The sequence below is a fragment of the Dendropsophus ebraccatus genome, chromosome 7 (assembly GCF_027789765.1).
Source record: "Dendropsophus ebraccatus isolate aDenEbr1 chromosome 7, aDenEbr1.pat, whole genome shotgun sequence".
Lineage (NCBI taxonomy): Eukaryota > Metazoa > Chordata > Amphibia > Anura > Hylidae > Dendropsophus > Dendropsophus ebraccatus.
This window is the reverse complement of record NC_091460.1, coordinates 65512033-65526498: the sequence shown is the minus strand read 5'-3', so window position 1 is coordinate 65526498 and position 14466 is coordinate 65512033. Positions and strand designations below refer to the sequence as shown.

Sequence of the window (14466 nt, the reverse complement as noted above, 5' to 3'; positions counted from 1 at the left end):
TATCACATTCAGCTGTTTCTAAATGTTTGTTTCATTTGTTTTACATGTTTTTCAGAATAAAAAAATTATTATTTTTGGTTTAAGAGTGATTTGGATTACAAGCATGGTCCCAGAACAAATTATGCTCGTAATCCAAGGCATCACTGTACCTTGTCCCCTCTGCAAAACATTAAGTAACTTTAGTTTATTATTATTTTTTTTTAAAAGAGTCCTGTAAGGTTACATTCTGACTCAAAATAAAAAAAATACAATCAAATACATTAAAATACATAAAAAAATGATGAACACCATCAGATGGAACAACATGTTAATGGAGCCATTACACCACTTTCTTCGACTTGAACAAACATGTCTGGAGAATTGGGCAAGGATTCTCATTTGTAATAGCACTAAGAGCTGAGAGCATAGGTAATAATATAGGTGATGCACTTGGTGAGAGAACCAAGGATGCATCAACATGATAGGCATGTGGTGAAGACTTACTGTACCTTGTAAATACAGGCAGCAGCCAATATTTCTTCTCATCTCCAAATATTTGTCGCAGATTTTTACTAAATCCAAGACTGAAGCCATTTTTGTCTGTGCCATGTCTGAATACTGGTGATCTGAAAGCCTCTATTGGGAACAGAAGAATGAAGGGTTACAATGAAAGCGATAATGCAAGGCACAGGATAAAGAACCTTTTTTTAGGAAATCTAACTTTACATTAATAGTAGTTTTACCACTAAGCACAAGTGATCAGTTTACATACAGATGTATTGCTCTTACCATCCAGAGCTGCTGGAAGCCTGATAGGTCCCATTATATGTAGTTAATGTCTGTCAGAATCCATATGAAAACAGATCTAGCGTAGCTGTCATAAATCAATTATAAAAAGAAGCCATACATCTTCAGTGCACAGTGACTGATCTATAAGAAGCTTGAGCAACAAATATCTACATTCTGCTGATCTTAAGATGCAAATCCCACAGTTTCCACAAAACTCCCAGTAGTCGCTGCTTGTTCAGTGTTGCAGGTGACATAAAAAATAGTGATAACTGACTGTCTGGCACCTTTGGAGTCTGGCGAACAACTGATTTGGCAGTAACATTATATATTTAATTGTTCTGCTTTAATGAAGGAGAAGTTTAATGGAAAAGACAATACAGATTAAACTATAACTAAACTATAAACTAAAAATATAAATAAAGTTTGAATGCGAACCTAAAGGTGGCCATTCACCTTCAATAATGGTTTGGCCTTCTGCTATCTCTCCCACCTGATTTTCCCATATACATAAACTGCGGATTATCTCTCCCTGAACACATGCTCTCAAGGCCCTATTACACGGGTCGTTTAGAGGAGCAAACGAGCGCTCTCAGCGCTCGTTTGCTCCTCGTTCCCCGCTCGCTGCCGCTGCTATTCAATGCGGCAGCAGCGAGCGGGTGTGTGCAGGAGGGGGCGGCGAGCTGCAGGGGGGCTGCCCGGGGGATCGGTGATCGTCCGGGCAGCCCATAGGATATAGCAGCGTCTGCTGCCGATGCTCCTATTCAACGGAGCGACGGCAGCAGATCGTTGCTGTATCAGTCGCTTGTTTTTCAACAAGTTGAAAAACAAGCGACTGCAACGATCAGCCGACATAAACGATGTCGGCTGATTGTTGCACTCTATTCCACGGGACCATTGTCGTCCGTAGCGGCCGATATCGGCCGAATACGGACGATAATCGTTCCGTGAAATAGGGCCTTTACCTTCTCCCCCGGGCCCCCCTCCTGCACGGGCCCCATAGCAACTGCCTACCCTGCCTCTATGGTGGCTATGCCACTGAGTACCGGCATCCCCGCTCAGTCACTGATCCATTCATGTAAAAAACTTGAAGCGATCTACCTGATGGTACATTCGCTTTAAAATCTCTGGATCAGAAGTGAATACATAAGTTTGTCAACACTTAATATTTCCACAATAAATAAAGTTATAAAGTGATTAAGTTTTTTGAAACATTTACAACACAGGTTTTAATAAATTGCTGGACACCGAATGCTGGTCGCAGTGATTTCCAGCAAAGATCTCGTCTGATGGCTTTAATGTCAACCTTCTCCCATGCGATCATCTAAGCTATGCCATTATGAAATCAAAGTTGATCAAGCCCAGCTCAGATCAGATTTCACTGTGGACAGGATGGCTATGCAGAGTGATATGCAGAAACCATTAAAAATCTTTTTTTTAATCACAAAATAAATTTTACTTTAGTAAAAAAAAAAAAAAAGCCATAGCTTTTTTAGTTCCCACAGTTATCGGTGTTTCCTCCCGAAAGCATGAAAAATGTCACATTCGTCACATTAAAGCAATTTGTTTTATCTTCCAGCTGAGCAAATCTAAGATCAAAGCTGTGTACCTTGGAAATAATGAACATTTCAAGTCTACTAAATGGCAATAACCATAAAGTATAACATCAAAAGTACTAAAACAGAGGTGACACACAAGTCTAGAAGAGAATTTATTAAGAACAGTGCTATATATATATATATATATATATATATATATATAGTCCCACCCATGTCTACTCCACCAAGCAGCAGCCTCAGAAATCTATGGCAGCTCTGAGCTGGTGTAGATTATACCTAGGATGTAATTGCAGGCAGGGCTCAGCACTAGAAGCTGACTGTCAATCGAACAGGCAAAGAAGGGCTACATAAAGGAGGCATTATGGCTCTCAGCATTTCAAGAGCCTCTTTGGCTCTTGAGAATTAAAGAATTTTTTTACATTCTGGAAGCACAGATGGATATATAAAAGGTACAATGTGTCTCCTTTCCATAACTGTGTCAGCAGTTTGGAACATGAATTACAGCTGACAGGTTCAAATCAACTGGTGCCAGAAAGTGCCAGAAATTTATAACTTACGTCTATTAAAAAATTCTCAAGTCTTCCAGTACTTATTAGCTGCTGTATGTCCTGCAGAAGTGGTGTATTCTCTCTAGTCTGACACAGTGATCTATGCTGCCACCTCTATCCATGTCAAGAACTGTCCACAGCAGAAAAGGTTTTATGGGTATTTGCTACTGCTCTGGACAGTTCCTAACATGGACAGAGATGTCAGCACACAGCACTGTGTCAGACTGAAAAGACACTTCCTGCAGGACATACAGCAGCTGATAAGTACTGGGAGACTTGAGAATTTTTAATGGTAGTAAATTACAAATCTCCAGAACGTTCTGGCACCAGTTAATTTGATGGATTTTTTTTCCCTTCAATATCACCTTCTAACAAGAAATGATAGTCCAGAGCAGAGATCTACTTTATTCTGTACGTTTATCTAAGGGTGCCTTTACACAGAGAGATTTATCTGATAGATATTTGAAGCCAAAGCCAGGAAAGCATTTGAAAAGAAGAGAAATCCCAGTCTTTCCTTTATGACCTGTTCTCTGTTTATAGTCTGTTCCTGGCTTTGGCTTTAAAGATCTGTCAGATAAATCTCTCATAAGGCTGCCTTTACAAAGAGAGATTTATCTGACATATTTTTGAAGAAGAAAGCCAGGAACAGACAATAAACAGAGAACAAGTCTTAAAGGAAAGACTGAGATTTCTCCTCTTTTCAAATCCATTCCTGGCTTTGGCTTCAAAAACCTGTCAGATAAATCTCTGTGTAAAGACACTCTAAAGGCCCTATTACACGGAACAATTATTGGTCGTATTTGGCCGATATCGGCAGTTATGGCTGATAATCGTCCTGTGTAATAGAAGGCAACAATCATCCGACATGAATGATGTCGGCTGATCGTGGCAGTAGTTTGTCTTTCAACATGTTGAAAGACAAATGACTGTGATAGCAGCGATCTGCTGTTGCCGCAGCATGGAATAGGAGCAGCAGACTGCCGCTATCCTCTATGGGCTGCCCGGACGATCTAGCGATCACCCGGGCAGCACCTTTGCAGCTCCCCGCAGCCCCCCCTGCACTCACCCACTCGCTGCTGCCGCGTGTAGAGGCAGCGGCAACGAGCGGGGAACGAGGAGCAAATGAGCACTGTGAGCTCCTCCAGTCGCCCCCATGTAATACGGACTCAACATTTGTAATAAACTGCATAATTAGCTTCTTAGGTTGGGTTAAGACTGCACTTTTACAGTCCGTTAAATGTATATGTTTTATGGGGAAAATTTTTTTTTTTAAAAATGCAATAGTGTGCACTCTGTTTGGATCTGTTTTTCCATTGACTTTCATTATAAAAAAAAAAATGTTTTTGGCCATATTTTTGTGTACGTTAAAAGTGACCATTTAAAAACGGATATGTTAAACAGACTGCAAGAACCCAGTGTGAACCCCGCCTTGCAAAAAATAAATAAATCCCTATCAGAAAATGTAACTGTATAATTTCTTTTCTATAATACTAAATATAGACATTTATACAAATAGGCCACAGGCAACTCCTCAAAGAGAACATTGTTCTCCATCAGCTGATAAAAGAACGTACATTTCTGCTGCAACTTATCTGGAATACACTTGGGGCTGAACGCCAAAGGGCTGTTAAGTGTGTTAAGTGATTCGCAAAATCTTTCATGGGAATTTCTACTTTCCAGTCAGCTTTATCTCCTTAGCTTTCCATCCAGATCAGAGGCACAGACATTAAACAGTACAGACATTGTGATACTTTGTGGCGTAACAAATATGCAATATACATAATCCACACAACTACTGGCATCAGAAAATGAAGGCAAGTCAACAATAAAGAGTGTCTGACCGGGAACGGCAACAAACACATCAGTCTTATGGCAATCTCTGGCTGAACTGCTTATAGTCCGTTTATGCAGCCAGTTTACACAGTCACCATTTGGCTGTTTCTGTATAACCTGTCATTGTAGGAGAAGATTAGTGCAGACTATTGGTCACACTGCACACTGCAGACACTGACCTTGGACCAAGTTTTAACCAGCTATGTTTAAAAAGTCATGTGTAATAGGATGGTGCCCTCGCCTGTCTCTTGTCATGGGCATGTCATTTAGCTTTTGTAAATGTGTTGATGTATGCTTTATTTTATCTGGAGCCTCAATGAAAATGTGATGACCTGATACCAGACTAGCTTTGGGCATTTGGGGCCTAAGTTCAGGATTTTTGCCTGATGTCCCAGGATCTCTGGATGACTGCTACTTTCAGGTGCTTCAGTGGAGATGCAGCTGAATCAGATGGATAAGCAGAGAGCTGTCAACTCCATGCTCCACCATTCACTGACAGGCTGCAGAAACCTCACTCCTGCAGCCTATGATCCACCGAAACGCGAACCTTGCAGCAGCAAGGGTAATAATATGACGGTATCACATCTCCATGGGAGCCCATGCGTCACCTTTCAAACTGCAAGTCTGATGGGGAAGAGTGGTATTCTGGATCCAGGGAGTGGCGTCTAGTGATCATCAATATGATTGGGGGCATAGTTGAGGCAATAATACTGAGTGTGGGGGGATGGGCAGAGGGGGGGCACTATGTGGCCATTATAACTGAGTAGGGTATTAAAAGGGTATTCCTCTCAAACATAACTTTTTATATGTTGCTTAGTGAGACTATTAATTCCTTCTATATTGTTATTATCTATTTAGTCTCCTTCCCCCAGTTTTAAGCTGCTGCTGAAGACACAAAAAATGTGTGCAAGCTTTTCTCTCGGTCTCCCCCTCCACCCCCTCCTTACTGAGACAACAGATGTAAACAAGTCCCTTTCTGGCTTTATGTGAAACATAGCTTTTTTGTAATGCTGTGGGTGTTTTAGAGATTAGTTGGATACTTTAAGCCCAGTTTGCAGGCTTAATGAGTCCAAGAGAGGCCAGTGCCACCTTATCTGGGGTCACCTTAACTTGGTGAGATGGTACACTTTTTTTTAATCAAATAGTTTGCTAAGAACCTAATTTTTTAAAATCTTTAAAACAAGTTTTTATCGTGTGTACGCTGGAGGGTATGTGCATTAAGTCCTATCACTTGCAGGTTGCTGATGCACTTTCTAATTTCATGCCCGTTGACATGTCAAAAGGTATTTTTAATGACAGGTATGAAACAATTCATGGGATAGTCCCTGAGGAGAGCAAAGTCAACTGATACCAGTAGTTTCATTGAAACAAGTACAGCAAAGGTAGAACATAGGTAGACAGGGCAGATATTGTGACTTACCCAGTGTTGAGCGGTTTTTACAGACAAGCCAGCAATGATAACCAAACAAGGAGGACAGACTAACAGAGAACATGGCGGCAGCAAAGAACAGAAACATAATGTGGAATTTGGCTTGTGTGTCAGGCAGACCGTTCTGTAAGGAGAAATGAGGAGGAATAGTCAGACAGAATATAAATACATTATCTATTATCTATAATCTGACCTTTTAGATTTCAGAGTGAGCAGAAGGGAAGCTGCTGTGCAGGAAAGGTCATCATTAGTACATGGTAACTCTGATTCAAGTCTCCAATTAAAGTCTACATACATTTCTAAGGGGACTTATGGCAATTAAGATTTATATGACAATATAAATACACATTATAAGGCCGGGTTCACAAAACGTGAGACACCGGCCGTTCTGTGATACAGAACGTCCGGTATCAGTTCATCCCAGCCGGTACAGCAGTACCTGACAGATGAACTTAATTTCTTTAGAACTGGGATGCAGGCACATTCGGATGTGCCCGCATTCCAATTACCCATAGCAGACAATGTAAATTTTTCCACCATGATCTCTAGTTTTTATTAATACTGTATTTGTGAAGATCGGACGTTTTGATCACTTTTTATAATTTTTTTTTATATATATATATAATGTAACATAAAATCGGTAATCCGCGCACTTTTTCCCTCTTTTCGTGTACGTCGTTCGCCGTTCACAATGACGCTTGTTATATTTTACTAGATTGGACAATTACGCACGCTACGGTATATTATATGTTATTTATTTATTTTTATATGTTTTATTTATATAATGGGATGGGGGGGTGATTTCAACTTTTATTGGGGGAGGGGCTTTGGGGTAGTGTGTTAGTGTTTTTAACTTTTTTTTTTTACACATTTGAAGTCCCTTTGGGGGACTTTTACATACATTTGTTTGATTGTACACACTGATCATTGCTATGCCATAGGCCTGTGCAGGCTCAGTGAAGCAGATCGCCGATTGGACCGCACGGAGGCAGGTGAGAGACCTCCGGCAGTCCGTTTCAACGATCAGTGTGACTGCGGGGGTCCCGATCGGTAAGTGACAGGGGACTCCACCTGTCACTTACGCTTAAATGCCGATCGCTGCAGCCGATCGCTGCAGCGTGTCATTAACAGTGAGGTGCCAGCTGCTGATTGCAGCCGGCCCCCACCTGCTATGAAGCGCGCTCCGCAGCGCGCTTCATAGCGGGAGAACCACCCAGGACGTACAGTTACGTCCAGGGTCGTCTGGTGACAGACTTCCATGATGTAACTGTACGTCCAGGGTCGTCTAGGGGTTAATTGAAAATATACCTTGTGTGAACTTAGCCTAAGAATACATTTGTCACTTCATATATTAGTCATGCTAAATAGTATGTGCACATTGGGAACAAAATTTAAGTTTTCGTACCCTTGTTAAAGAGGATTTGTCAGGTTCCTGGTGCCTCACATAAAACCTGACAGGTGAGGAGAAGAGCATTCTTAGGCTATGTTCACACAATGTCAAAAATAGAGAAAAGGCAGCTGCTTTTGCAATTTAAAATAACATCTGTTTTTGTTGCAATTTAACTGACAAAGCCAGAAACAAACTATGAACAGAGATCAGGTCATAAAGGAAAGCCTGAGATTTCTCCTCCTTTCAAATCCATTCCTGGCTTTGGCTTGAAATCTTTGGCAGATAATCTATCAGATAATCTTTCTGTGTAAATGGGCCCTAATATGTGTTAATAAAGGGAAAAAAAGGACACTTGAGTTGTCCTTTAAACTAAATAGGCAATGCTGAAGAAATTCTATAAATAAAAACTTACTGTCCAAAACTTGATGAAATACTGTAAATCTGTGGCAACGATAAAAAGGCAATACAGTAATGAATAGGCCAAGAAAAGTAAAAAGAACTTGTAATTGGAGAATCCAACACAGTTGTTTACCCTACAAGAGAAAAGAAGAAGTAAATATTAAATTATTATATTTAAATGATATATTTATTTTTATTAAAAATGTATTAATATATTTTAAACCAAAAACCAACATGAAATGTATGAATCCCACTGAAACTATAAGAGCAGGCATAGTACATAAGTACATAGGTGCCAAAAGGTCTTCACTATCTCTCAAGGAGCTGATACTCAAGCTGTCATAGGTACATCTTGTCCTTATTGATCACCACTGGCAAATCTTGTCCCTGTTCCCTGGAGATCTATTAAATACTGTGACTCAGCAGCTGCAGGTTCAGTCTAAAGACATAAATGCATCCTAATAAAGTTAGCCCAAGTATATTTATTAAGTTTTCCTAACAGAGATATTGTGATTTTCCTGTTTAGTTGTGGCAGCTATTTTTGTTCTAATAATAAGTGCAGCCATATTGGTTGTCACTTCTAAATTAGCTTTTCAGAAACTGAGAAAATAGGAAACGTGTTCTTCGTAGCAGTGTCATGGTAACATAGTTAGCTAATAGGAGCTGATTGTTGTGCCAAAGACTTACTTATTTACTCATCAGACTACGTGTTCAACCATGGTTTTCTGTTTTTCGGTAAATACTTCTTATCCATTAAAGGGGTAGTTCCAGTCTCAAGTCTTCAAGTTCAAATCTCAAGTCTTCCAGTACTTATCAGCTGCTGTATGTCCTGCAAGGAGTGGTGTATTCTTTCCAGTCTGATACAGTGTTCTCTGCTAACACCTCTGTCCATGTCAGGAACTGTCCAGAATAGCATCAATTTCCCATTTAAAAAAAACTCTTCTTCTCTCCAGACTGGAAAGAATACACCACTTCCTGCAGGACATACAATAGCTGGTAATGACTAGAAGACTTGGTATTTTTTATTATTGCAACATGGTTATATAAAGTTATACAATGTCTCAATAGACACTTATTATAGTTGTGAGAGCAGGTTTTCTATGGGGATTTGCTACTGCTATTAACAGTTCCTGACATGGACAGAGCTGGAAGCAGAGAGAACTGTGTCAGGCTGGAAAGAATACACCACTTCCTGCCAGACATACATCAGCTGATAAGTACTGGAATACTAGATTTTTTAATAGAAATAAATGACAAATCTCTGGCACCAGTTGATTTGCAAGATATTTTTTGTGAACTACCCGTTTAAAGGTGCCTTACATTCACTCAATAGAAACCTTCTTTGTTTGCTTCCATTGAATACAAATCTGTCTTGGACATGTGTTGGACATGCACAACTCATTTGATGACACAACTTCTAATACTTCAAATTTTGACTTTTTGGCTTCACATCATTTATTTTATCAAAGCTCCCAGGGTTAAGTCAGATTCGCTTTGACTTTTGTAGTGGTCGCTGAAAATTTTTGGACAAACTAACCCCAGCCCAGGCCACACTTTTTCATCAATGGATATTAACAAGGTGTGCCATTTTGATAAATTTGGTACACATGTACAACCAGGAAAAGAGTGTAAAGAAATCACTTCCAATACACAGTGATATATCCCCCACCTCCATGTTAACACATACAGGATTCTGTCAGTTTTTAAGGGGTTGTCGCAGCAAAAGCTAAATTTGCTACTGGGCTGGGGGATGTACACAGATAATAAACCTGCTATTATCACCTCCTCTGGTCCGTGATGCACATCCGTACTTGCATAAGTGTGAATTAGGCCTTAATTCCCGACTGCCATCTTTATTATCCATTTCTGTCATCATCCATTACAAACATCATCTACTTTCTTTCACCTATTGGTGAGTTAATATTCTAGTTATTTGTTACCATCTTGCACTAATATGTTCTTTTATTTGTTATGGTTGCTATAAAATTTGGCTCTAACTATAAATCTAGGTAGTCAGGGTTGTATTAACAGCTGCTGCATTCCTAGGCACTAAACCTCAAGACGCCCCATCTTGGGGAGCATGAGGGAGAGAGGTTTTGGCCACATGCATGTCTCTACATGTAGAAATCTCTACACCAGGGGTGGGGAACCTCCGGCCCGCGGGCCGCATCCGGCCCCTGAGACCTCCCGATGCGGCCCGCGGCCCGCAACTCCCCTGTGATGCGCGCCACTCTGGAGGAGGAAGGAGTCGGCATACACAGCATCCTCCGGTGTCTGTGACAGCTGCCGGATACAGGAGGATGCTGTCTATGGCGGCTTCTTCCCCAGCAGAGCGGCGCGTGTCTTCAGTCTCCTGCGGGCCGCACGCGATGACGTCATTTCATCTCACGCCGCCTGCAGGAGAAGACCGGCACAGAGGACCTGGGACAGAAGAGGACATGGGCAGTGTGGGAACGGAGGTAAGGTGAGTGGAATGTTTATTTTTTTTATTTGGGGGTTAACTAGGCCACCAGGGGCATGCCTGGGGGGGGGTTAACTAGGCCACCAGGGACATGCCTGATGGGGGTTAACTAGGCCACCAGGGACATGCCTGATGGGGGTTAACTAGGCCACCAGGGACATGCCTGATGGGGGTTAACTAGGCCACCAGGGACATGCCTGGGGGGGTTAACTAGGCCACCGGGGACATGCCTGATGGAGGTTAACTAGGCCACCAGGGACATGCCTGATGGGGGTTAACTAGGCCACCAGGGACATGCCTGATGGGGGTTAACTAGGCCACCAGGGACATGCCTGATGGGGGTTAACTAGGCTACCAGGGACATGACTGATGGGGGTTAACTAGGCTACCAGGGACATGACTTGGGGGTTACCTAGACTACAAGGGGCATCACTGGGGGGTTAACTACAATAGCAGGGGCATCACTGGGGGTTAACTACAATAGCAGGGGCACTAGGGGAACAATACTTTGCCTTGCCCCGGGTGCTGCAAACCCACGCTACTAACTGCTGCACACGGTATGCGGCCCTCGAATGATTTTATTAATGTCCGACCGGCCCTCAACATGGAAAAGGTTCCCCACCCCTGCTGTACACTGTCTGAATCAAGTTTTTCATGGTCTTTAACTTCTTAAAACAAACAAATTTCCACATTGAATTAATGATTAGAGCCGTCTGCACACAGGAGCTCAAAATACAGGATATAAAATCTGTATAAGGGCAGCTTCACACATACCGACTCGCAGCGTTAATAACGCTGCAAGTTGGCTAGGTCCTGGCAGATCACTTTCACTACATACACGCAGCGGTCTGAACGACTGCTGCGTGTATGTAATTCTGCCGACTGCTCAACCCCTTCAGCTGCCGCCCGGCTTCCGCTCCGCTCCCGCTCTGTCTACATTACCTCTCCTCGCTGCAGGGTCCCGGCGTACTGCTCTCCCGTCCGGCCAATCAGTGTGTTGCCCTGCCGCAGCCACTGATTGGCCGAGCGGGAGAACAGTACGCCGGGACCCGTGCAGCGAGGAGAGGTAATGTATACAGAGCGGGAGAGGAGCAGGAGTCGGGCGGCAACAGAAGGGGTTAAGCGGCCGGCAGAATAACATACACGCAGCGTTCGTTCAGACCGCTGTGTGTATGTAGTGAAAGTGATCTGCCAGGACCTAGCTGACTCGCAGCGTTATTAACGCTGCGAGTCGGTACGTGTGAAGCTACCCTGAAAATGTGCTTTGAAGACTAACTTTCAGCATGAAAAAAACTTTCAGTGTACACCATGTCTGAAGAGAGCCCATTGCTTTTCTGCGTATGTCTTAAACAGGATAATAATTACAGCATATACCAACTTAAAAAAATAATAAATTACCGTATATTTCTGCCCCAGTAAACACGGCTCAGATGCAGCATGAGACATTATTTTTCTTATGACTCACATGATAAAACCCATGTATCATCACACTGTGAGAATCACAGAAACAGCCGTGTTGTGCTCATCTTATTTTCACAAGTTATGAAAAGCTCCTTGTATCCATTACCATATTATAATAACCTACATCACATACAGTTAGGGCATTGTTATATCAGATGCCTTTTATAACTAACTGAACTGCTCTATATTAAAAAAAGATTTTATATTAATAAAATATCCTACAAAGATAGTGACTCAGCCTACTAGTCATCAATATACATGGCGCATTCACTTATTTAATGATGGTCAATACGCTTTTCTACTTCAGCGATTAATTGAACCTATTGTAGTGCACTATGTCTTTACAGCACTCAATAATAATGGCTGCACAGGAAAGCATCCAGCTATCGGTCAGGCAGCTGTCCGAGCTGTATCATACCATTTCTGCCTTTCTGATTGGTTTATTTATACAGTACAGTGGTACCTTGGTATAAGAGTAACTTGGATTAAGAGCGTTTTGGTTTAAGAGCTCACAGTTTTTCAAAATTGTGACTTGGTTTGGGAGCTCCCTGTACTGGGTGGGATGAGGAGTGGGGGAAGGGACATGGTCTGCATAGCAGGGTCTACAGCCCTGCACTCTGACCCAGGAAGTCTCCCTCACCTTCCAAATCATAGCAGATCCACTTCAGGCTGGGGCTTACATCAGGGGACAGGACTGTGGAGGTAATCTCTCCAAGGCTGTAACCCCTCTCTCCCTGGACAGAGAGCACTGCATGTATGTGCCCATATATGTCATGCTCATTCCTTCATGTTTCCTGCAGTCTGTGTCCGCCCTAGTGTTTACCATCCTTGCTATGGGGATCTGCAGTTCCATCCTGTATCTACAAACTGCTGCGGTTTTTCAGGTTTATGCAGTTACTATACATTATACACCACATGCTGATTGCTAAACTGTACAGTAACTTATAATATCACATATTTAGCTGTTTCTCATTGTTTGTTTCATTTGTTTTACATGTTATACAGAATAAAAAATCTTTATTTTTGGGGTGTGGAACCAATCGTCTGCATTTCAGTGATTTCTTATGAGTGGATTTGGATTACAAGCACAGTCCCGGAACGAATTATGCTCAAAATCCAAGGCACCACTGTACTCAGCCCAGCCTCCATTGTACCCAGGGATCATGTGATTGTTAGGTGGCAGGTCAAATGACTGTATTGCTGAATCTAACTAGACTCATAGACTCAGTATGACACTGACAGTGACAGCTGTCACATTTCATGGCTGCTATGGCAGCTTCAGTTTTTTGATCTTTTGGGGACACATAAAAAATTTTTTTTAAGAAATAATAAACGCCTGACAATCTTATAAAATGGGGTCATTTCGACAGAGTGACCCCAAATGGCGCAATTCTCAATTAAATTCAATTCTTATTTTGGGGTTTGTATTTTACCATATTAGAAAAAATTGTTTAACATGGAAAAACTGTGCTTCCTTGTTACACAATAAAGCCAAAGTTGCTAAAAAAGCAAATTAGCAAAACATGAAAGCACAATTTCTAATGAAAGAGAAAAACTCACCAATATTAAAAAAAAAACATATATGCTTTAAAGCCCAAAACAGTGATTAAAATTTCTTAAAATGTGAGCCGGTACGTACCAAGGACAATGGTGGTCCATTTTCAGAATACACCTAAAGAAGACAGAAAATGCAGCACAGCTGAGTATCATCAGTAAGCCGGTATAAACGTATAAAGATAACCAATATGTCTAGTATAAAGGACAAGTGGCTCACTTCCCATAACAGAGCAACAATGTAACCTACAGAATAACATAAGCAAGCTGTTTGATTGGAAAGAATAAAAGCATTTGCTTCTGTGCCTAGCCAGAAGTCCAATATAAAAGATGCTCATTCATAGAGACCATTCCTGTCCTTACATCCTATTAAGACATATGAACACTGCACAGAGAACTCACATTAGCTATCCACTTTTATGTACCAGCACAGAGAGCTTCAGGGAAAGTGTGCGCCTAGACATGGCTTCCCTGGCAATAACAGCTGATCACTGGGTGTGAGAAAAGCCAAACCACAGCCAATCCTATGGCTGACTTCATTTCAAATAAATATATAACTATATATATATATATATATATATATATATATATATATATATATATATAAAAACCTGTATACCTTGTAAATTATTTATGAAAATCCCTGCTAATTTTGGCCTTAGGAGTCCAGTGGGCAGTCTTACTTACTCATGGACCCCCTATCTTTGTATGCTCCTACAGGGTAGGCTGTCAATCTCTTAGTAAGACTAGATATAGAAAAAACAGGTATTTTCAATAAATTAAAAGGTATACAGAATTTTTTTACATAAAACTTTTAAATCAATCTGCTCAGCTACTCATGATCACATTTTTCTGGTAACATTAATATTTTAATGTCATGTGTTTTAAGGTAAAAACTATTAATGCTATAACCTAATGGTGCGTTTACACAGAGGTATTTATCTGACAGATCTTTAAAGCCAAAGCCAGGAACACAAAAATCGGAACAGGCCATAAAGGAAATCTATCCTCTTTTCAAATCCATTACTGGCTTTGGCTTCAAAAATCTGTCAGATAAATCTCTCTGC

The 14466-nt window shown here is 41.3% G+C and overlaps 1 protein-coding gene across 1 annotated transcript in view; it reads right to left on the bottom strand.

The window, feature by feature from the left end:
• The window catches only part of ZDHHC2 (zinc finger DHHC-type palmitoyltransferase 2), a 97082-nt gene that overhangs the window by 13876 nt on the left and 68740 nt on the right, over nucleotides 1-14466 (bottom strand). The window contains exons 6-9 of the mRNA XM_069977673.1: nucleotides 13485-13517; nucleotides 7937-8057; nucleotides 6126-6258; nucleotides 489-615 (exon numbers count right to left, since the gene is read on the bottom strand). Of these exons, the coding sequence (XP_069833774.1) occupies nucleotides 489-615; nucleotides 6126-6258; nucleotides 7937-8057; nucleotides 13485-13517 (414 nt within the window). The remainder of the gene's footprint in view (nucleotides 1-488; nucleotides 616-6125; nucleotides 6259-7936; nucleotides 8058-13484; nucleotides 13518-14466) is intronic.